This window comes from Prionailurus bengalensis, chromosome B1, assembly GCF_016509475.1.
Source record: "Prionailurus bengalensis isolate Pbe53 chromosome B1, Fcat_Pben_1.1_paternal_pri, whole genome shotgun sequence".
NCBI lineage: Eukaryota > Metazoa > Chordata > Mammalia > Carnivora > Felidae > Prionailurus > Prionailurus bengalensis.
In genome coordinates this window covers 133,108,590-133,129,874 of record NC_057344.1, presented here as the reverse complement: position 1 = coordinate 133,129,874, position 21,285 = coordinate 133,108,590, and the positions used below count along the sequence as shown (strand labels likewise).

Below are 21,285 nucleotides of genomic sequence, written 5' to 3'. Positions count from 1 at the left end.
TCTCAAAATAAATAAATTAACTTTAAAAATAAATAAACAAATAAAATAGCCAACAACACATGGTAAACATTCAATAAATGGAGCTGCCATTTTCAAGTGCATGAGCACAGATGAATTGAGAGTTATCTAGTTATCTCTTTCTCAAGCAATAGAAGTATGATCGCTTTAAGTTGCATTGTATTTACTTATCTCACTAACTTTTATTGAGTTCTTTTTATGTGGCAGACACTGTGCTAGGTGATGGGGACACAATACATTTACATGTTAGCTCTCTGGTTGATTGTTTTTTTAAGAAATACACACAGGGTAGGTGCCTGGGTGGCTCAATAACTTTAGCTCAGGTGATAATCTCACGGTTCATGCATTCAAGTCCCAAGTCAGGTTCCTCACTGACAGCTTGGAGCCTGCCTGGGATTCTCTCTCCCTCACTCTCTAACTCCTCCACTGCCACCACCGCCCCCCCCCCCCCGCTTGTACATGTATGTATGCACTCCTTCTCTCTGTCAAAATAAATACATAAACTTAAAAAAGTAAAAATAAAAATAAAACAGTAATGCCAATGATGGCTAACATTGTCATAGTCACCAACGACCTCTATTTTGCCAAACCTAAAGATCAATACTCAATCCATATCTTGCTCAACAAGCAATTGTCAAAGATGATCATTCCCTTGTTCATCACCTGCTTGGTACATACCACCCTTCCTGGTCTTCCTTCTAGGATCCGTCCTCTGTTATAGGCTAGCCACATTCACCCCCCACTGAGTGATCTCAATCCCCCATCTGGCTTTAAGTATCCTTTCTACACTGAGACTCTCAATTTTATGACTCCACCCTGACTTCTCTGCACAACTCCAAAACAGTTAATCCTATTGCCTCCTTATATAACAAGCATCCCACAGTTAATACCAGACTGGACTCCTGACCCACCAGCCCCAAAGTGAAGCCTCACTCAGGCTTCCCCATGCCAAGAAAGGGAACCACCATTCACCCAGCTGTTCAGGCCAACCTTGGAATAATCCTCATCCCTTTCTTTTTTTCTCTCCTCCTTCTTCCAACCCATCAGCAAATCTGTGGACTCTTTCAAAACATCTTGAATGTGTTCATTTCTTCTCTCCTTCCTTCTAGGGTACTGCCTTAGTCCCAAGGGCATCCTTCCAACCTGGCATCCTACAGCAGCCTCTCCTAACTGGCTTTTCTGCTTCCATTTTTGTTCTATTATATTCTACATGGCAGTCAGAAGGAATCTTTTAAAACTAAAGTCAGATCATGTCACTTCTCTCTTCAAGACCTTCCAACTGTGCTCTTTCTTCCAGGCTGCTGACATGCCATCCAGACTGAGAAAGACCCGGAAATTTGGGGGCCACGTGAGCCATGGCCACGGCCTCAACGGCAAGCACTGGAAGCACCCAGGAGGCCGGGATAATGCTGGTGGCATGCATCACAGGATCAGCTTTGACAAATATCATCCAGGTTACTTTGGAAAAGTTGGTATGAGGCATTACCACTTAAAAAGGAACCAGAGCTTCTACCCAACTGTTAACCTTGATAAACTATGGACCTTGGTCAGTGAGCAGACACGGGTAAATGCTGCCAAAAACAAGACTGGAGCTGCTCCTATCATTGATGTGGTGTGATCGGGCTACTACAAAGTATTGGGAAAGGGAAAGCTCCCTAAACAGCCTGTCATCGTGAAGGCCAAATTCTTCAGTAGAAGAGCTGAGGAGAAGATTAAAGGCGTGGGGGGAGCCTGTGTCCTGGTAGCCTGAAGTCACATGGAGAGAGGTTCATTAAATACTAACAACTGCTTTTCTTTTCTTTTTTTTTTTTTTAAATTTTTTTTTCAACATTTATTTATTTATTTTTGGGACAGAGAGAGACAGAGCATGAACGGGGGAGGGGCAGAGAGAGGGAGACACAGAATCGGAAACAGGCTCCAGGCTCTGAGCCATCAGCCCAGAGCCCGACGCGGGGCTCGAACTCCCGGACCGCGAGATCGTGACCTGGCTGAAGTCGGACGCTTAACCGACTGCGCCACCCAGGCGCCCCACAACTGCTTTTCTTAAAAAACAAAAAACAAAAAACAAAAAACCTTCCAACTGCTCTCCTTCACCCTCTGCCATTAGATATGAACATGATTCATTCCCTCATGTCCCATGTCCCCTAAGCTCCCTGCTCAAATGTCACTTCATCAGAGAAGTGTTCTCTGAAATCTTATCAAAAAATACAAGTTCCCGGGACGCCTGGGTGGCTCAGCTGGTTAAGCTTCTGACTCTTGATTTCGGCTCAGGTCATGATCTCATGGTTGTCACTTCAGGCCCTCAGAATCCCTAGTCGGGCTCCATACTGGCAGTGGGAACCTGCTTGGGATTCTCTCTACCCTCCCGCCCCTCCCCCACTCATGCAGTCTCTCTCTTTCAAAATAAATAGACCTTAATAAAGAAATAAGTATTTAAAAAATACAACTTCCTTCTGACCCCACTATTACTTTACTGTTATATTTCTTCATGTTGTCACTTGACATTATACTATTTACCTGTTTATAAACAGGAGAATGTTAGTACCATGAGGATTTTGCATTGCCAGTGACAAAAACAGCTTAGAAAATGCTTCGGATGCTTTTATTAAGCATCCTAGGCATTATTCTAACATTATGTATTATCTGTTAAATTACCCTAACATTAGATTTGTTGTATTACTGTCCACATTCTCATTGACGTGGTAGCTGAGGCACGGATTCCTTAGGCAACTTGCCCAAAATCACACAGCTCATAAATGACTTAGCTAGTATGTAAGTAAATCCGGAAGCTCTTCCTCTGGAGTCCCTCTCTGCTCCTCAGCACTCGAGGGTCACGTTTGATCCACAAAAGCCATTGGCCAGGGTGCTCGATGACTAAGGGTGCCAGGGCGGTGCTGCTGCGGGGTGGGGAGTCGGACTCCCTGATGTTATCAGACTCGGGCTGTTCCTCCTAGCCTCCAGGTTTCCGGCAAATCAGCACACAGCCTGTCACTAACCTTGGCGAGCCGGTCCAGGCTTAACGCACAGCCACTGGAGGCCGGGCGCGGGAGCGGGATGTACCTGTGCTGGGGCGCCAGCTCCAAAGGACCTCTGCGCCGGAGGCCTGCGGCCCGGGGCGGTCCCGAGCTTCGGCAGGCCGCCAGCGGGGAGCGCCACTCGCTGCTGCTGCTGAGCGACGGCGCTGTGCACTCGTGCGGGGACAACAGCCGGGGCCAGCTGGGGCGGAGAGGCTTGCAGCGCGAGGAGCAGCCAAGTAAGTGCCCGGGGCAAAGGTGCGGGGCGCGGGGCCAGGCAGGGGATGCTGCTGGGAGTCCCGGGTCCCCTGGGCCTCCAAGGGCGGGGAAACGTTGCTCCACGCCTTCGCGCGCAACTTCGTCAGTTTCGTTTTCCAGATGCGCTGTTGTTCTCGGTTTCCAGTTCATCTTCAAAGCGAAACTGACAGCGAAACTAACGGGACCGCGTTCCTTTAAAAAGAGACGTGGTACTTCCCACTAAGCCTTTCCATACTAGTTCTTGCCTGAGCGAATCTATCTGGGCCGATCAGAACGACTTTCCAAACTGGTTTATAGGCGGGACACCTCTAACTCTCAGAAATACCCCACGGCGTCTTTTTTTTTTTTTTTTTAAATAAAATACATAATAGCATTTTTACCATTACTGATTATTATAACACAGGAAAAGAAATTGCCTATAATTCCTATACCCAAAGACAACTACTAATATTTTGATGCATTTCTTTTTTCACTTTTTTCTATCATACATTTAATTTTATAAAAGCATGTCATTATATAGTTTTGCATACACAGTATTATGCAACTCTGTAAATTGCGCTCTTATGAAACATATCATGAACATTGCCCTTTTATTATGATTTTTTTTAATGTTTATTTTGAGAGAGAGAGCGAGCTCGAGTGGGGGAGGGGAAGAGAGAGAGAGAGAGAGCGGAGAGAGAATCCCAAGCAGAGTCATCAGCACAGAGCCCCATGCGGGGCTCCATCTCACCAACCCTGAGATCATGGGCTGAGCTGAAATCCAGAGTTGGTGGCTCAACTGAGCCACCCAGGTCCCCCTTATTGTGTACTTTTGGAAAATACATTTTATTTTTATTTTTTTTTCAACGTTTATTTATTTTTGGGACACAGAGAGACAGAGCATGAACAGGGAAGGGGCAGAGAGAGAGGGAGACACAGAATCGGAAACAGGCTCCAGGCTCTGAGCCATCAGCGCAGAGCCCGACGCGGGCTCCAACTCACAGACCGCGAGATCGTGACCTGGCTAAAGTCGGACGCCTAACCGACTGCGCCACCCAGGCGCCCCTGGAAAATACATTTTAAATTATTGCATAACATTGTAGGCTTTAACAGTGCAATTTAATTATTTTTCTTTGTTAGAAATTAGGTTTTTGGGTTTTTTTTTTCTCATTAGGGGTTTTTATAAATAATACTATGATTGCCATTATTTGACCATATTTCTGATTACTTACCTAGAATAATCCCAAGTGTTGTGTCTGGGAGGAAAAACTTCTCCTCTACCCTATTAGTTCTTGTTCTGAAGGCCTACAAACTAAGCTGATAAAGACAGATTAACATGAGAAAAAGCATACAATTTTATTAATATTTTATGTGCACAGGAGTTCACAGAAAAGCAGGGAAACTCAAGAAGTGATTAGATTCAGGGACTTATATGCCATTTTAGCAAAGAAAAGGGGTTTTGGACTTTGAAGGATGATCAGTTGTGGGGAAGTGACTAGGAAATGTATGAGAGAGATTAATGAAAGAAAAGGGTTATTTTGGTAAGAGCTGTCTATACAGACTCATCTTAGTGCCAACTCTAATGATCAGAGTTACTCTTCTCTTCCTAGTATGGAAGAGGGGGTACATCTTTACAAGGAAATTTTATGCTCTGCTTTTAGGTGGATGAGGGGAGGGCAGAGAACTCTTCCTGCTTCTCTTGATTTTCAGTTGCCTTCAACTCCAAAAATTGCTCAAGTGGAATATTTTGGGATGGCATATCCTAATCCCTTTTAGGTGGAAATGAAGGGCAACATAATACTTGATGCCAAATTGTTGTCTAGGAATGTGGTACCAGTTTCAGCCTTCATGAGTGTATGAATCTTTGGGACATTTTTTTTATTGCCCCATGGTTTGAAACTAAATAATTGAAAAGGATAAGATCACACAGGTTTAAAAAAAGAAAACTAAAGGCTCCTGGGTGGCTCAGTTAGTTAAGTATCCAACTCTTGATTTCGACTCACGTCATGATCTCACAGTTCGTAAGATCAAGCCCCAAATCAGGACTCTGTGCTGGCATCATGGAGCCTTCTTGGGATTCTCTCTCTCTCTCCCTGTCTCTTTTCCCCTTCAAAACTCAAAACCTCTAATAATTCAGAAACAAACACTTTGGAAAAAGCTTAGATTGTCTGGTAGGGATCACACTACAAATGATTAGGTTTTCATTTGTGGGCATTTTTGGCTCATGAGAGGCATATTACTACTTTTTTTAAAAGATTTTATTTTTTAAAGTAATCTCTGCACCCAATGTGGGGCTCCAACCTACAACCCTGAGATCAAGAGTCACAAGCTCTACAGACTGAGCCAGCCAGGTGCTCCTACTGCATTCTTTGTGAGAGGATCTGGCTTCTGCCTCTTACATTCATGAGGCAGGCTCCCTGCCCATTTCCTCCTGAGCAAGGAATTCACTATTCTCACCGTTCAGGGCTGGGAAAGTCAGTAGAGGAGAGTGGAGGCAATCCCATCTTCCCTGTCTCCTTTTGTTTTGCTACCATCCTTATAGAGAAATGTTAAGTCAAGCATCGTAGTTCCTACAAGTTCCCTTTCTCCATGAAGCTCATCCTATTCTAGTCTATGCTATGCTATTCTATGTTGGAAGCGAGAGGAGGGGTCAGAGGGAGAAAGAATCCCAAGCAGGCTCCATGCTCAGCGCAAAGCCTGACATGGGGCTCAATCTCATGACCCTGGGATCATGATCTGAGCCAAAATCAAAAGTCAACTGACTTGAGTCACCGGGGTGCCCCTGAAGCTCATCCTTTTAAATAGTAACCATATTCCCATACAGACAGCATAATACACATTGAGCTTTTTTCCTTCAAACTTTAGTGTGGATGTCAAAGCATGATTTAAAAGTCCATTGGAAAAGATGAGAAATCTGAGTGATCTTTCTGAGAAGTTTTATTTTGTTTTTGTTCCTGAAGAACCAATTCAGGCATTGGAAACTCTACGTGTTGAACTGGTGAGCTGTGGAAAGGAACACTCCCTTGCTGTCTGTTACAAAGGAAGGGTCTTCGCATGGGGAGCTGGTTCTGAAGGGCAGCTGGGAATTGGAGAATTTAAGGAAATAAATCTTATACCTCAGTAAGTATTTCCATTCATTCATTCATTCATTCATTCAGTATTTTTGAGTTTCATGTGCTAGGCACCATGCAAGATGTCAGGGTACAAAGATACTATGACAAACTCCCTAACCTCAAAGATTATAGTGTAGTGAGAGAAAAAACTCCTAACCCCAATTATTATTTAATTAGAGTCCTATGAAGAAGGTCAGGGTAAAATGAGAACATGTGATTCCTTGATCTTAATCTCATATATTGGAAATAACCAAGGGGACCCACTTGGTAAATAAATAAATATAAAATAAACATAACCTATAAATAAAAATAAAATATAAAGATTACTTTAAAGTAAAAACATTGAACAGAAGATGCAGAAAGAAATCTTATTGGAAATTCCCTTCTGACTAAAGCAAAGACTCCTTGAAAAAAACAGCTGCCATTCACAGCTTGGAGGGAGTTTCTTATGAATTCAGATGCTGTGAAGACAGACTGCCCAAAAAACACAAAAAAACCCTATGAAACCTTCCATACTCTCCTACTGAAGCCCTGAAAACCTCCCTTTTGCTATACTGATATATATATATATATATATATATATATATATATATATATAGTGATTCCACAAATTTTCCATTACTGGCAGCTCCCATCTGTACATATAAATAAATTTTGTCTTTTCTCCTTTCAGTTATTGTCAGTTGTCAGTTAATTTTCATGCCCCCTATCACTGGATCCAAACCAGAAGAGGAAACTTTTACTTATGGAAAAGTAGTAAGATGATGGGATGAGGGGGAGGAATCATATCCTCATTAACAGCTTCCTAGGACAAATGATATGACAAGCAGTCTGAATTGTACATTCATGAGTTACATGTGTAAGAATTTTAAAAAGCATGATTTTTAATACCAGGAGGTTACTTTTTGTTACCTCTTCTGGTTTTGAATTGTATGAGTGCTGTGGCTTTGGAGAACAAGCATTGAACTTTGAATGAAAAGACGAAGGTTTGAGTCTAGTTCTATAACATGATACCTATAACATGATTCCCTAGACCAAACTAGAACTCTGACCGCTACTAGATGCAACCATATGAAATTGCTGGTAGTTACCTTTTTGATCCACAAAAATGGCAATGTAATAGGATTCAACCTAGTGATTTATTTATCAAATAGGGCTTAAATCAGGTCATGTAAATTATAGTGTTCTATAAATTTTAAAGCCCTGTGTCATATGTGCATGAAGAAATTTATTTTTCTTTTAAGGCAATAAATATAGAATAAAAGTTAGTACATTATATACTGCATTAAAAGTCCAATAAAAATCACTTGTGTATTATAACTGTTTAGATTCTGCTCTGTACCTTTATGCTTGTTGATGTCATGTTAAAAACACTTAGAGGGCTTTGGCTTAAAGGTACTACAGAAATATAAGAAAATAAATTATTTCTAGGGAAAATATGCCCAGGTTGCCAACAATCCTGAAAACGATGAACGCATGAATGTTGAATGTTGGCTTGACAGCAGTTTTAAGCAAGTAATTCTTTATAATTTCTAAAGATTATACACCCATCAGGAAAACCACCATTACTGTGGTGTTTCTGATTATTACCAAATAGCCTTATATATCTGCAGTCATCAAGAGAACTATTCTATTGTAAAAAACATTAAAGTAGCCCAACTCATAAAAAAAGAAAAGAAAGCTATTTCCCTAAACCAAATGTATTACCTGGGATCATTTTACATATCTGTAGTTCACTTGGTGAGCCACTCTAAAGAAGGATTAATAGATTTTTGTATCATTTTTACTACAGGAAGATAAAAACTCTGACTGGTATAAAAATTATACAAGTTTCCTGTGGAAACTACCACTCTCTGGCATTATCAGAAGGTAAAAATGGCTTTTTGGATCTTCTAAGTATCATTACAAAGTAATTTGTCTTTAATATGAATGATATCTGTTGATTTTTAATGCAGTGGGACTAATTTTAATGCATTTAGAAGTTTTTAACTTTTTAGATTTCATAAGTTCTATTGTTCTAAATTATTTTTTCAATTGTCTTTGTTCTTATTATACTCTAAGTAGTGACTCATTCATATCGATGCTATAAAGGGTCATCTCTGTTCTCATGACCTGATCTGACTCTCTCAGAATTTAGTAGTGGTTTTATTTCCAGAACTTTGCCCTTTGTGCTGAATGGCTGTATACACCGGCAGACTCAAATACACTAAGGCCTATTGGTTTTTTTGACTTAGATCAAAGAAAGAAAAGTCAAAATGTCAATGTGGTGGCTGGGTGGCTCAGTCAGTTAAGCATCTGACTCTTGACCTCAGCACAGGTCTTGATCTCAGGGTTGTGAGTTCAAGCCCCATGTTGGGCTCTGTGCTGGATTTTACCTACCTAAAAAGAAAAGAAAGAAAAGTCAAGGTATCAAAATCATGACTATATTTTTTCTACTAACATCCCCCATCCTTTGTCCATCATCATTCAAAATTTTTCAATGGAGAGTGTTGCAGAGGAAAAACTTTTCTTCCATCCTCTTAAGTTTAGCACCTGGTAGCCTGCAAATTTATGTGACAAAAGACAGATTAACAAGACAAAAGGCACGAGTTTTATTAATATTTTCGTGCATGGAAGTTCACAAAAAAGAAGTGAAACTCAAGAAGTCATTAGACTTGGGGACTTATATACCATTTTAACAAAGGAAAGATTTGGGCTTTGCAGGATGATCAATTGTAGGGAAGTGACTTGGAAATATGTGGAAATAATGGAAGATAAGAGTTATTTTATTAAGGGTTATTTGTGAAGACTCATGTTGATGCAGACTTTCCATCTCTGGTGATGAGTCACTGCCCCATCCCTGGTGCAGGAAAGGACACCTTCACAAAGGGAAATATATACATTGCTTTTGGGTGGATAAGAGGAGGGGCAGAGAACTTTTCCTGCATAGATTCTCAATTGCCTTCAGCTCAAGATAACCCTTATGCCAAAATGACATATTTTGGGGTGGCATATTCTGATTGCCTTCAAGAGACATTTAACATTTGTATGTCCCTCAGGTGATATGCATAATTGCAGCTGTGCCACAAGGGCTATGAACAGCCAACGTTTATTTCCTGGTTGCCTTCTGTCGCACCAACTATTTTGTGAAATGCTTTACATGTATAATCTCATTCAATCACTTAACAAACACTGAACCTGGGCATTATTTGTATTCTCATTTTAGAAATGAAGAAATTTGGACTCAGACTTTCAGCAATTTGCCTAAGGTCACACACTAACAGATAGTGAGATTTGAACCAATACTTGTTTACATCCCAATCCTAAGTGCTTAACCACTGGACCACACAGGCCATGACACCGTACTATAATCCTGTGGCTATTGTATAATTCCTTCCTGCCATTTCCAGCTATTTGATCTAGGGCAAGTTATTTAACTTGACTCTCGATTTTCTCATCTGTAGGAGTACTGATGTCTACCTTACAGGCTGTTTAGAAGATTCAGTGAAACAAGACATACAATATATCCTGCACAGTCCAAAGCAGATAGTAGGGGTACAATAAATATTAGTCTCTTTTCCTTCCATACTTTTCTTCTTCTTAATTATTGAAATAGTTTGAATTACTTCCTCAGGGTATTGATTTGTCTTTACATTGGTCTGGATTGTGAAGGTTGTTTGAAGCCCGGGTACCCAGTACATTTGCTATGGTGAACTGTGAGTTCTCATAGACCTTAATGTGGGTTTGACATTCTGCATTGTGCCCTCAGAAATACTTTTCAGTGGTAGAACTAGCTTTAGAAGAGTTTAAAAAAGAAAAAATTATATGTAATAACATAAACATCTGAGACACGTTGGCAGTTTCCTGGGTAGACAATTAAACATTAGAAGATCTTGACTTTTGGGGCGCCTGGGTGGCTCAGTCGGTTAAGCGGCCGACTTCGGCCCAGGCAATGATCTCGCGGTCCGTGAGTTCGAGCCCCGCGTCAGGCTCTGTGCTGACAGCTCAGAGCTTGGAGCCTGTTTCAGATTCTGTTTCTCCCTCTCTCTGACCCTCCCCCATTCATGCTCTGTCTCTCTCTGTCTCAAAAATAAATAAACGTTAAAAAAAAATTTTTTTTAAAAAAAAAAAAGAAGAAGATCTTGACTTTTGACCTCATGTAAATTATCCACCTCTGGTCAAATTCAACATAAAATGTTGTTGGTTGTTTTCTCCCATCCAGTCATTCCACAAATATTTGTTAAGTGCCTATAATGTTTCCAGCAAAGAGGATATAGCAGTGAACTAAGACTGTGCTTTCATGGAGTTTATATTATGGGGGTATGTAGGGGAAGTGAGCCTTAAACACATAGACAAATAATTATGTCATATAACAGAGATAAGGGTGTGGGGGAAAAAAATGAGGCCAGGTAAGGGAATGGGAGCAAGTACTCAAGTGGAGGAAAGGGGTCTTTCTCTTTTATAAAGGATGTCACGGAAGCTATTTCTTACAAGGTGAGCAGACACCAAAAGAAGGGGAGGAGGGAGACAAGATGCTAAGGCCATGATCCAAAGGAATGATCCAGATGTAAAGGCCATGAGGTTGTGGCATACTCAACAGGGAACAGCAGGGGCTCTGGAAAGTTATGAGCAAGGGGGAGATGAAGTCTGAGATGTGTCATGGGGAATCCTGGTGACCTGACTCTTGTGAGCTGTGGTAAGAATTGGCCTTTTATTGAGTGAGACAGAAAATCCCTAAAGGGTTCAGTCTGACTTATTTTTTTAAAAGACCACTCTGGCTACCCTTTGGAGAACAGACAAACATGGACTCTGGGAGCCCAGTGAGGTGCTGTTGTAATCTTCCAGGAGAAAAGTGATGGTGGCTTGGTGGCTAAGGTGGTAACAGTGGGGAGGTGAGAAGTGCTCAGATTCCAAATACATTTTAAAGATAGAGACTTTAGGATTTGCTAGGTAGAAGGGTATAAAAGAAAGAAAGGAGATGAGCATGATTCTCAAGATTTCTAGTCTGAGCAGCTGAAAGAACACAGTTGCCCTTGACTGGGAGGGGGAAGAGGAGTGCATGTTGTTGGAAGGGACTTTTGAAGGTGTTCTTGACCATCCTCCTTGCCTTTAGTCAGAATACTCTAACCTCTTTTGTCCCTATTTTAAGTATTAAAGATCTTTAGAATTAGGGTGGTAGTTTCTACTCGAATTTGATATTCCAATATTTTTACAATTTTGAATTTCTCTTCTTTATTTTTGTAGATGGCCAAGTGTTTTCATGGGGAAGTAACAGCCATGGGCAGCTGGGCCTGGGGAAGGAGCTCCCCTCCCAAGCCAGCCCACAGAGGGTGAGGTCCCTGGATGGCATCCCCCTGGCTCAGGTGGCTGCAGGCGGGGCCCACAGCTTTGCCCTGTCTCTCTCTGGGACTTCATTTGGCTGGGGAAGCAACAATGCAGGGCAGCTGGCCTTCTTCGGGAGTAATGTCCCAGGTAACAAAATAATCTTGTCCTTGCAGTAAATCATTCTTTCTTTCCAGTTGGAAGACCAGCTCTGCAAAGGGTACTCTCAATGATTAGAGCAGTGATTCCCAGGCTCTGGAATAAATTAGAATCACCTGGGGTGCCATCTTAATTTTTGATTGCCACTGTAATATATATCCAGAAACTTGTGGCTTGAAACAACATAGATTTCTTATCTTATAGTTCTGGTAGTCAGAAGTCTTATGCAGGTCTCAGTGGGCTAAGAAAAAGTGTCAGCAGCTTTGGGGCAACCAGGTGTGGGGTGGGGATGGACCTTGCATTATTTTATTGCTTTTTTCCCCCTCTAGAGTCCATTTACATTCCTTGACTCATAGCCCCCTTCTTCAAAGCCAGCAATGGCTGGTTAAGTCTTCCTCAAGTCACTCTGACAGTGACTCTTCTACCTCCCTCTTCCTCAGTCAAAGGAGGAATTTGTAAGTACATTGGGCCCACACAGATAATCCAGGCTAACCTCCCTATTTTAAGGTCAACAGTTTAGCAACTTTAATTCCATCTGCTTCCTTAACTCCTCTTTGCAGTGTAACCTAACATATTCACAGCCTCTGGGGAAAGGACACGGATATCTTCCGAAGTCCCTTATTTTTTCTACTGCAAGAGCATTGAAAAATCCCAGTGCCCACCCCCTCCAAACAGTTGCAGTGCCCAAGTTAGACCCTATACCAAGTAAATCAGAATGTCTGGGGATGGAAACCAGGCATCGGTCATTGTTAAAGATTCCACAGGTTATTCCAATGTGCAGTCAAGTTTGAGAACCACTGGATTAGAAGATGCTAGCTGGAGAAAAAAACAGTTCCTGGCAACCCTTAAACTCACTATGAAGTCTTCCCCATGAACCCTGTTCCTCCTCTGTTCAGTTCTTTACATTCAGCTAACATATTTGGTGCCTGTTAAGTACCAGTACTTACATCTCATCTCATTTAACTCTGCCAACATGAAATAAGTCTTATTTTCTCAATTATTATTGCATATTTGCAGAACACCTACCATGTGACAGAAATGAATATAACATAATGGCAATATTACTGGGAATAAAGGTCTTAAAACTTAGCTTTGTAGGAGAATAGTGTTAGGTGTTATAGAAGACCAAAGTTTCCAGAAATAAATGCTAAAGGACTGCCTTTCATTCTTTTCCAAAGCAGGGCTTTCCCTCTATTTTATAATACTTCTGAGTGTTCATTTTAAAAATTATGTTAACTAATTACATGATGATAAAAATATTAAAAGATGTAAAAACCCATGGATTCTGAGGTTGGTTCTTATACTCTAGACATTGTACTTTCTTTCAACAGTGCAAAGCTACAAGCCTCGTTCAGTTAGTGCGCTGAAAACTCTCGGTGTGGTTTATATCAGCTGTGGTCATGAGCACACTGCAGTGCTTACCCAGGTAATCTAAAATGTTTTGCTATTTTTCGCAAATGAGAAATGTTCAATGGTATAGGTATTGGCTGTTGTTAAATGTTCAATGTACAAATATCTAAAAAGGAGAAATTAGCCAAATATAAACCATGAAAGTTTCAAGATCCTCTAACAAAAGATAACTTCAGCTTTAGGAAATATTTTTAGATACCCGCTGAGTTAGATTAATATAGGAGAGAATCCTTTTAGCAATGATTCATTCATAATGTAGTTCTACAGGTGAAAATTATTATAGAAGAGATGAAGTAATTTTTACAGATTTCAATAACCCAAATTATAGACTAGAACCTACTTTGTTCCATTTCTTGCTTGGCAAAATTATGAGCCTGCTTTGTAAATGTTTGCTTCCTCTTGTTATACTGGCCAAATAGTATATTCCAAGGGGGTGGATTCTCTCCATAGCCATAAGGAATAGACTTGAAAACTATTTGTGTGGTTGAAATGATTATTTAAAAACTAAATACCTAAAATAATTTGTATTACTTGTTTTAACTTAAAAAAAAATTTTTGTAACATTTATTTATCTTTGAGACAGAGAGAGAGAGAGAGAGAGCATGAACAGGGGAGGGTCAGAGAAAGAGGGAGACACAGAATCTGAAACAGGCTCCAGGCTCTGAGCTGTCAACACAGAGCCCGACGCAGGGCTCGAACCCACAGACCGCGAGATCATGACCTGAGCCAAAGTCAGACGCTCAACCAACTGAGCCACCCAGGCTCCCTGTTTTAACTTTTTTAATGTTTATTTTTGAGAAGAGAGGGAGAGCGTGAGCGAGGGAGGAGCAGAGAGAGACGGGGACAGAGGATCTGAAGCAGGCTCTGTGCTGACAGCAGAGAGCCCGATGTGGGGCTCTAACTCACAAACCATGGGATCACGACCTGAGCCGAAGTCAGACGCTTAACCAACTGAGCCACCCAGGTGCCCCGGTATTATTTGTTTAAAAGCGTGTTTGGATTATATTATTCTTAGTGGACAGGAGAAAGCTAGAGTTGTTTTAATCAAGAGTCATCTTTGGTTGCACTTGTGTGGCTCAGTTGGTTGAGCCTCCAGACTCTTGGTTTCAGCTCAGGTCCCCATCTCTTAGTTTGTGGGATAGAGCCCTGTGTCAGGCTCCACGCTGATAGCACGGAGCCTGCTTGGGATTCTCTCTCTCCCCATCTGTCTCTCTGCCTGTCCCCGACTCACACTCATTTTCTCTCTCTCTCTTTCTCAAAATAAACAAAACTTTTTAAAAAAATCATTTTTTGAGGGGCCCCTGGCTGGCTCAGTCTCTTAATAGTGGGGTTGTGAGTTTGACCCCAAGGTTGGGTGTAGAGATTACTAAAAAAAATAAATACACTTTAAAAAAATCATCTTTTGAGAAAAGATTATTTTCAGAGAAATGTTCAAATAAATAAAGCAACCCTCTATTTAAATGTGTTATTCTTGAGCCATCCATTGATTCTACAATGAAAGCCAATGGTTTTTCATGTTTAATGAGTTAACTTACATACACTCTTAGAAATAATAAATATAAGACCCTTCATATAGTACTCTCATATAATTCTGATGATACTTATCTTTAAGTTTCTAGTTACTTTTTTAAATATGAAATTAGTTTGATTCCTTCTATTCCTTCTTTTTTAAACAGAATGGGAAAGTGTTCACATTTGGAGACAATAGCTGTGGACAGCTGGGACACAGCTCCACTGCTGAGAAGACAGGTCCACAACTCATGGAAGGAATTGAAGGCCTAGTTTCACAGATAGACTGCGGAAGGTAATAGGCTAGTTTTTTGTTTGTTTGTTTTTAGTGTGAGTAGAATGTGTTATATTATATGATTTAGAAATGACTCCTCAGCAATGTTTCAAAACTTAAAACACAAAATATGTAACTACTATTTTTCTAGATCATTTTCCTTTCTGAAAATTTACTTCTTTTAAATATAGTTTAAGTTTTCTATTTTTTTTTCTTCTTTATTCCAGACATTTCATTTATTTAATAAGAATTTATTGGAAGTCTACTGTGTATAGACCACCTTATTAGGTGCTGAAGGTTGGCAAGAGGGTTTAAAATAAAAACAGTGGTACTTGCCTACTTGAGTTGATAAAGCAAAATTAAAGTATTCTCACACAAATAGAAGATAATACATATTTACATATGCATTCAGAGTTTTGCATAACCTAATTATGAGGACACTGAATATTATCTACCCAATTTATAAATAACAAAGCTTACATTTATTAAAAAAAATTTTTTTTAACGTTTTAATTTATTTTTGAGACAGAGAGACAGAGCATGAACGGGGGGGGGGGGGGGGCAGAGAGAGAGAGGGAGACACAGAATCCGAAGCAGGCTCCAGGCTCTGATCTGTCAGCACAGAGCCCGACGCGGGGCTTGCACTCACAGACCAGCTCATGGCCTGAGCTGAAGTCGGAGGCTCAATCGACTGAGCCACCCAGGAGCCCTAAAAAGCTTACATTTAAAACACAAATGAAGGAGAACCTGGGTGGCTCAGTTAAGCATCTGACTGGCTCAGGTCATGATCTCTCGGTCCATGTGTTCAACCCCCACATCAAGCTCTGTGCTTGACAGCTCAGGGCCTGGAGCCTGCTTTGGATTCTGTGTCTCCCTCTCCATCTCCCCCTCCTCAACTCACACTCTATCTTTCTCTCTCTCTTAAAAGTAAATAAACATTTAAAAAAATAATAAAACAAATGATAGGGGCATCTGGGTGGCTCAGGTCAAGATCTCACAGTTTGTGAGTTCCAGCCCTGCATCAGGCTCTTGAACTCTCAGCTGTCAGCAAGGTGCCTGCTTCAGATTCTCTGTCCTCTCTCTCTCTGTCCCTCCCCTGCTGGTGTGCATGCACCAACAAGGCTCTCTCTCTCTCAAAAATAAACCTTAAAAAATAATAAAAATTTAAAAAAAAACACAAATGATAGAAACCATAGTAAAGACTTATCAATAATATTCTATCTTTAAGGTTACTAAAAAGTTAATATTCGGGGAGGGCTTCTGGGAAGATGGCAGTGTAGGAGGACGCTGGGCTCACCACGTCCTGCTGATCAGATTCCACCCACACCTGCCTAAATAACCCAGAAAATCGCCAGAAGACTAGCAGAATGGATTCTCCGGAGCCAAGCGTAGACAAGGGGCCTATGGAAGAGGGTAGGAAGGGCAGAGAGGTCGTGCACACAACCCAGACAGGCGGGAGGGAGCTGGGGTGGAGGCGCAGCCCGCCTGCCAGGCAGAGGCCCCGGGTCTGGCTGGCAAAAGCAGAGGGGCTTGCCGGAGTGTGTTCTGACAGCAAGCGGGACTTAACATCTGGAGGGTTATAAGTTAACAGATCTTCTCGGTGAGCGGGAGGGCTGGAGGACAAGGGGAAGGAGAGTTGTTGAGCCCCGGACAACAGAGCGCAGCTTGGCAGGGAAAAAAGGTGCTCGCCAGCGCCATCTCCGTTGCCCATCCCCCAGCCGAAACCACAAAGGGAACCAGTTCCTGTCAGGGAACTTGCTTGCACCACGCAAACACCCAATGCTGTGCTTCTGCGGATCCATCGGACCCATCCCTCCGGAGGCGGGTCTGACTCCCTCCGGGTGCCACAGGGCCCCTCCCGAAGCGGATTTCCGAAGGAAAAGAGAGCTGAGCCTGCCCCTCCCGCCCCTGTGCACCTTGCCGATCCACCCCAGCTAATATGCCAGATCCCCAGCACCACAGGCCTGGCAGTGTGCAAGTAGCCCAGACGGGCCGTGCCACCCCACAGTGAATCCTGCCCCTAGGAGAGGGGAAGAGAAGGTACACACCAGTCTGTGGTCCCAGCGGTGGGCTGGGGGCAGACATCAGGGTGGACTGCGGCCGCGCCCACCAAAGCAAGTTATTCCAGACAGCACAGGGGAAGTGCCCTGCAGTTCCCACCACTCTAGGTACTATCCAAGATGATGAAACGGAAGAATTCCCCTCAAAAAAACGTCCAGGAAATAATGACAGCTAACAAACTGATCAAAAATGATTTAAACAATATAACAGTAAGTGAATTTAGAATAATAGTCATAAAATTAATCGTTGGGCTTGAAAACAGTATAAAGGACAGCAGAGAATCTATTGCTACAGAGATCAAGGGACTAAGGAACAGCCAGGAGGAGCTAAAAAATGCTATTAATGAGCTGCAAAATAAAATGGAGATGACCACAGCTCGGATTGAAGAGGCAGATGAGAGAATAGGTGAACTAGAAGATAAAATTATGGAAGAAGAGGAAGCTGAGAAGAAGAGAGATAAAAAAAATCCAGGAGTATGACGGGAAAATTAGAGAACTAAGTGATGCACTAAAGAGAAATAATCTATGCATAATTGGTATTCCAGAGGAGGAAGAGAGAGGGAAAGGTGCTGAAGGTGTACTTGAAGAAATAATAGCTGAGAAGTCCCGGATCTGGGGAAGGAAAAAGGCATTGAAATCCAAGAGGCACAGAGAACTCCCTTCAGACGTAACTTGAATTGATCTTCTGCATGGCATATCATAGTGAAACTGGCAAAATACGGATAAAAAGAAAATTCTGAAAACAGCTAGGTTTAAATGTGCTCTAACATATAAAGGGAGATTGATAAGACTAGTGATGGATCTCTCTACTGAAACTTGGCAGGCCAGAAAGGAATGGCAGGAAATCTTCAATGTGATGAACAGAAAAAATATGCAGCCGAGAATCCTCTACCCAGCAAATCTGTCATTTAGAATAGAAGGAGAGATAAATGTCTTCCCAAACAAACAAAAACTGAAGGAATTCGTCACCACTAAATCAGCACTACAAGAGATCCTAAGGGGGATCCTGTGAGACAAAGTACCAGAGACATCGCTACAAGCATGAAACCTACAGACATCACAATGACTCAAACCCATATCTTTCTATAATAACACTCAAGGTAAATGGACTAAATGCACCAACCAAAAGACATAGGGTATCAGAATGGATAAAAAAAACAAGACCCATCTATTTGCTGTCTACAAGAGACTCATTTTAGACCTGAGGACACCTTCAGATTGAAAGTGAGGGGATGGAGAACTATTTATCATGCTATTCGAAGTCAAAAGAAAGCTGGAGTAGCCATACTTATATCAGACACACTAGACTTTAAATTAAAGGCTGTAACAAGAGATAAAGAAGGGCATTATATAATAATTGCAGGGTCTATCCATCAAGAAGAACTAACAATTATAAATGTCTGTGCATCAAATACGGGAGCCCCCAAATATATAAAACAATTACAAACATAAGCAACCTTATTGACAAGAATGTGGTAACTGCAGGGGACTTTAATACCCCACTTACAACAATGGATAAATCATCTAGACACATGGTCAATAAAGAAACAAAGGCCCTGAATGATACATTGGATCAGATGGACTTGACAGATATATTTAGAACTCTGCATCCCAAAGCAACAGAATATACTTTCTTCTCGAGTGCACATGGAACATTCTCCAAGATAGATCACATAGTGGGTCACAAAACAGCCCTTCATAAGTATACAAGAATTGAGATCATACCATGCATACTTTCGGACCACAATGCTATGAAGCTTGAAATCAACCACAGGAAAAAGTCTGGAAAACCTCCAAAAGCATGGAGGTTAAAGAACACCCGACTAAAGAATGAATGGGTCAACCAGGCAATTAGAGAAGAAATTAAAAAATATATGGAAACAAACGAAAATGAAAATACAACAATCCAAATGCTTTGGGATGCAACGAAGGCAGTCCTGAGAGGAAAATACCTTGCAGTCCAGGTCTATCTCAAGAAACAAGAAAAATCCCAAATACAAAATCTAACAGCACACCTAAAGGAAATAGAAGCAGAGCAGCAAAGACACCCCCAAACCCAGCAGAAGAAGGGAAATAATAAAGATCAGAGCAGAAATAAACAATATAGAATCTAAAAAAACTATAGAGCAGATCAATGAAACCAAGAGTTGGTTTTTTGAAAAAATAAACAAAATTGATAAACCTCTAGCCAGGCTTCTCAAAAAGAAAAGGGACATGGCCCAAATAGATAAAATCATGAATGAAAATGGAATTACAACCAATCCCTCAGAAATACAAGCAATTATCAGGGAATACTATGAAAAATTATATGCCAACAAATTGGACAACCCGGAAGAAATGGACAAATTCCTAAACACCCACACTTCCAAAACTCAAACAGGAGGAAATAGAAAGCTTGAACAGACCCATAACCAGCAAAGAAATTGAATCAGTTATCAAAAATCTCCCAACAAATAAGAGTCCAGGACCAGATGGCTTCCCTGGCGAATTCTACCAGACGTTTAAAGCAGAGATAATACCTATCCTTCTCAAGCTATTCCAAAAAATAGAAAGGGAAGGAAAACTTCCAGACTCATTCTATGAAGCCAGTATTACTTTGATTCCTAAACCAGACAGAGACCCAGTAAAAAAAGAGAACTACAGGCCAATATCCCTGATGAATATGGATGCAAAAATTCTCAGTAAGATACTAGCAAATCGAATTCAACAGCTTATAAAAAAAATTATTCCCATGTTCAAGTGGGATTCATTCCTGGGCTGCAGGGCTGGTTCAACATCTGCAAATCAATCAACATGATACATCACATTAATAAAAGAAAAGATAAGAACCATATGATCCTGTCAATCGATGCAGAAAAGGCCTTTGACAAAATCCAGCACCCTTTCTTAATAAAAACCCTCGAGAAAGTCAGGATAGAAGGAACATACTTAAAGATCATAAAAGCCATTTATGAAAAGCCCACAGCTAACATCATCCTCAATGAGGAAGAACTGAGAACTTTTTCCCTGAGATCAGGAACACGACAGGGATGCCCACTCTCACTGCTGTTGTTTAACATAGTGTTGGAAGTTCTAGCATCAGCAATCATACAACAAAAGGAAATGAAAGGCCTCAAAATTGGCAAAGATGAAGTCAAGCTTTCACTTTTTGCAGATGACATGATATTATACATGGAAAATCCGATAGACTCCACCAAAAGTCTGCTAGAACTGATACATGAATTCAGCAAAGTTGCAGGATACAAAATCAATGTACAGAAATCAGTTGCATTCTTATACACTAATAATGAAGCAACAGAAAGACAAATAAAGAAACTGATCCCATTCACAATTGCACCAAGAAGCATAAAATACCTAGGAATAAATCTAACCAAAGATGTACAAGATCTGTATGCTGAAAACTATAGAAATCTTATGAAGGAAATTGAAGAAGATATAAGGAAATGAAAAAACATTCCATGCTCATGGATTGGAAGAATAAATATTGTCAAAATGTCAATACTACCCAAAGCTATCTACACATTCAATGCAATCCCAATCAAAATTGCACCAGCATTCTTCTCAAAGCTAGAACAAGCAATCCTAAAATTCATATGGAACCACAAAAGGCCCCGAATAACCAAAGGAATTTTGAAAAGGACCAAAGCAGGAGGCATCACAATCCCAGACTTTAGCTGTACTTTAGCTCTACTACAAAGCTGTCATCATCAAGACAGCATGGTATTGACACAAAAACAGACACATAGACCAATGGAATACAATAGAAACCCCAGAACTAGACCCACAAATGTATGCCTAAATAATCTTTGACAAAGCAGGAAAGAATATCCAATGGAAAAAAGACAGTCTCTTTAACAAATGGTGCTGGGAGAACTGGACAGCAGCATGCAGAATAATGAAACTAGAACACTTTCTTACACCATTCACAAAAATAAACTCAAAATGGATAAAGGACCTGAATGTGAGACAGGAAACCATCAAAACACTAGAGGAGAAAGCAGGAAAAGACCTCTCTGACCTCAGCCGCAGCAATTTCTTACTTGACACATCTCCAAAGGCAAGGGAATTAAAAGCAAATGAACTATTGGGACCTCATGAAGATAAAAAGCTTCTGCACAGCAAAGGAAACAATCAACAAAACTAAAAGGCAACCAACTGAATGGGAAAAGATATTTGCAAATGACATATCG

The 21,285-nt window shown here is 41.0% G+C and overlaps 1 protein-coding gene and 1 pseudogene across 3 annotated transcripts in view; both read left to right on the top strand.

Moving 5' to 3' along the window:
- Window positions 1-1,296: 1,296 nt before the first annotated feature.
- LOC122478668 lies at window positions 1,297-1,808 on the top strand (annotated as a pseudogene).
- Window positions 1,809-2,671: 863 nt separating this feature from the next.
- Window positions 2,672-21,285, top strand: part of HERC6 (HECT and RLD domain containing E3 ubiquitin protein ligase family member 6) — a 63,166-nt gene continuing 44,552 nt past the window's right edge. For 2 of the 3 annotated variants that reach the window (XM_043572202.1, XM_043572201.1), the window contains exons 1-6: window positions 2,696-3,271; window positions 6,230-6,389; window positions 8,175-8,251; window positions 11,606-11,833; window positions 13,174-13,268; window positions 14,929-15,056. In XM_043572202.1, coding sequence (XP_043428137.1) covers window positions 3,073-3,271; window positions 6,230-6,389; window positions 8,175-8,251; window positions 11,606-11,833; window positions 13,174-13,268; window positions 14,929-15,056 — 887 coding nt within the window. In that variant the 5' untranslated portion in view covers window positions 2,696-3,072. Of the gene's footprint in view, window positions 3,272-6,229; window positions 6,390-8,174; window positions 8,252-11,605; window positions 11,834-13,173; window positions 13,269-14,928; window positions 15,057-21,285 lie in introns of all 3 variants that reach the window. The other variant, XM_043572203.1, reaches the window with a different exon arrangement.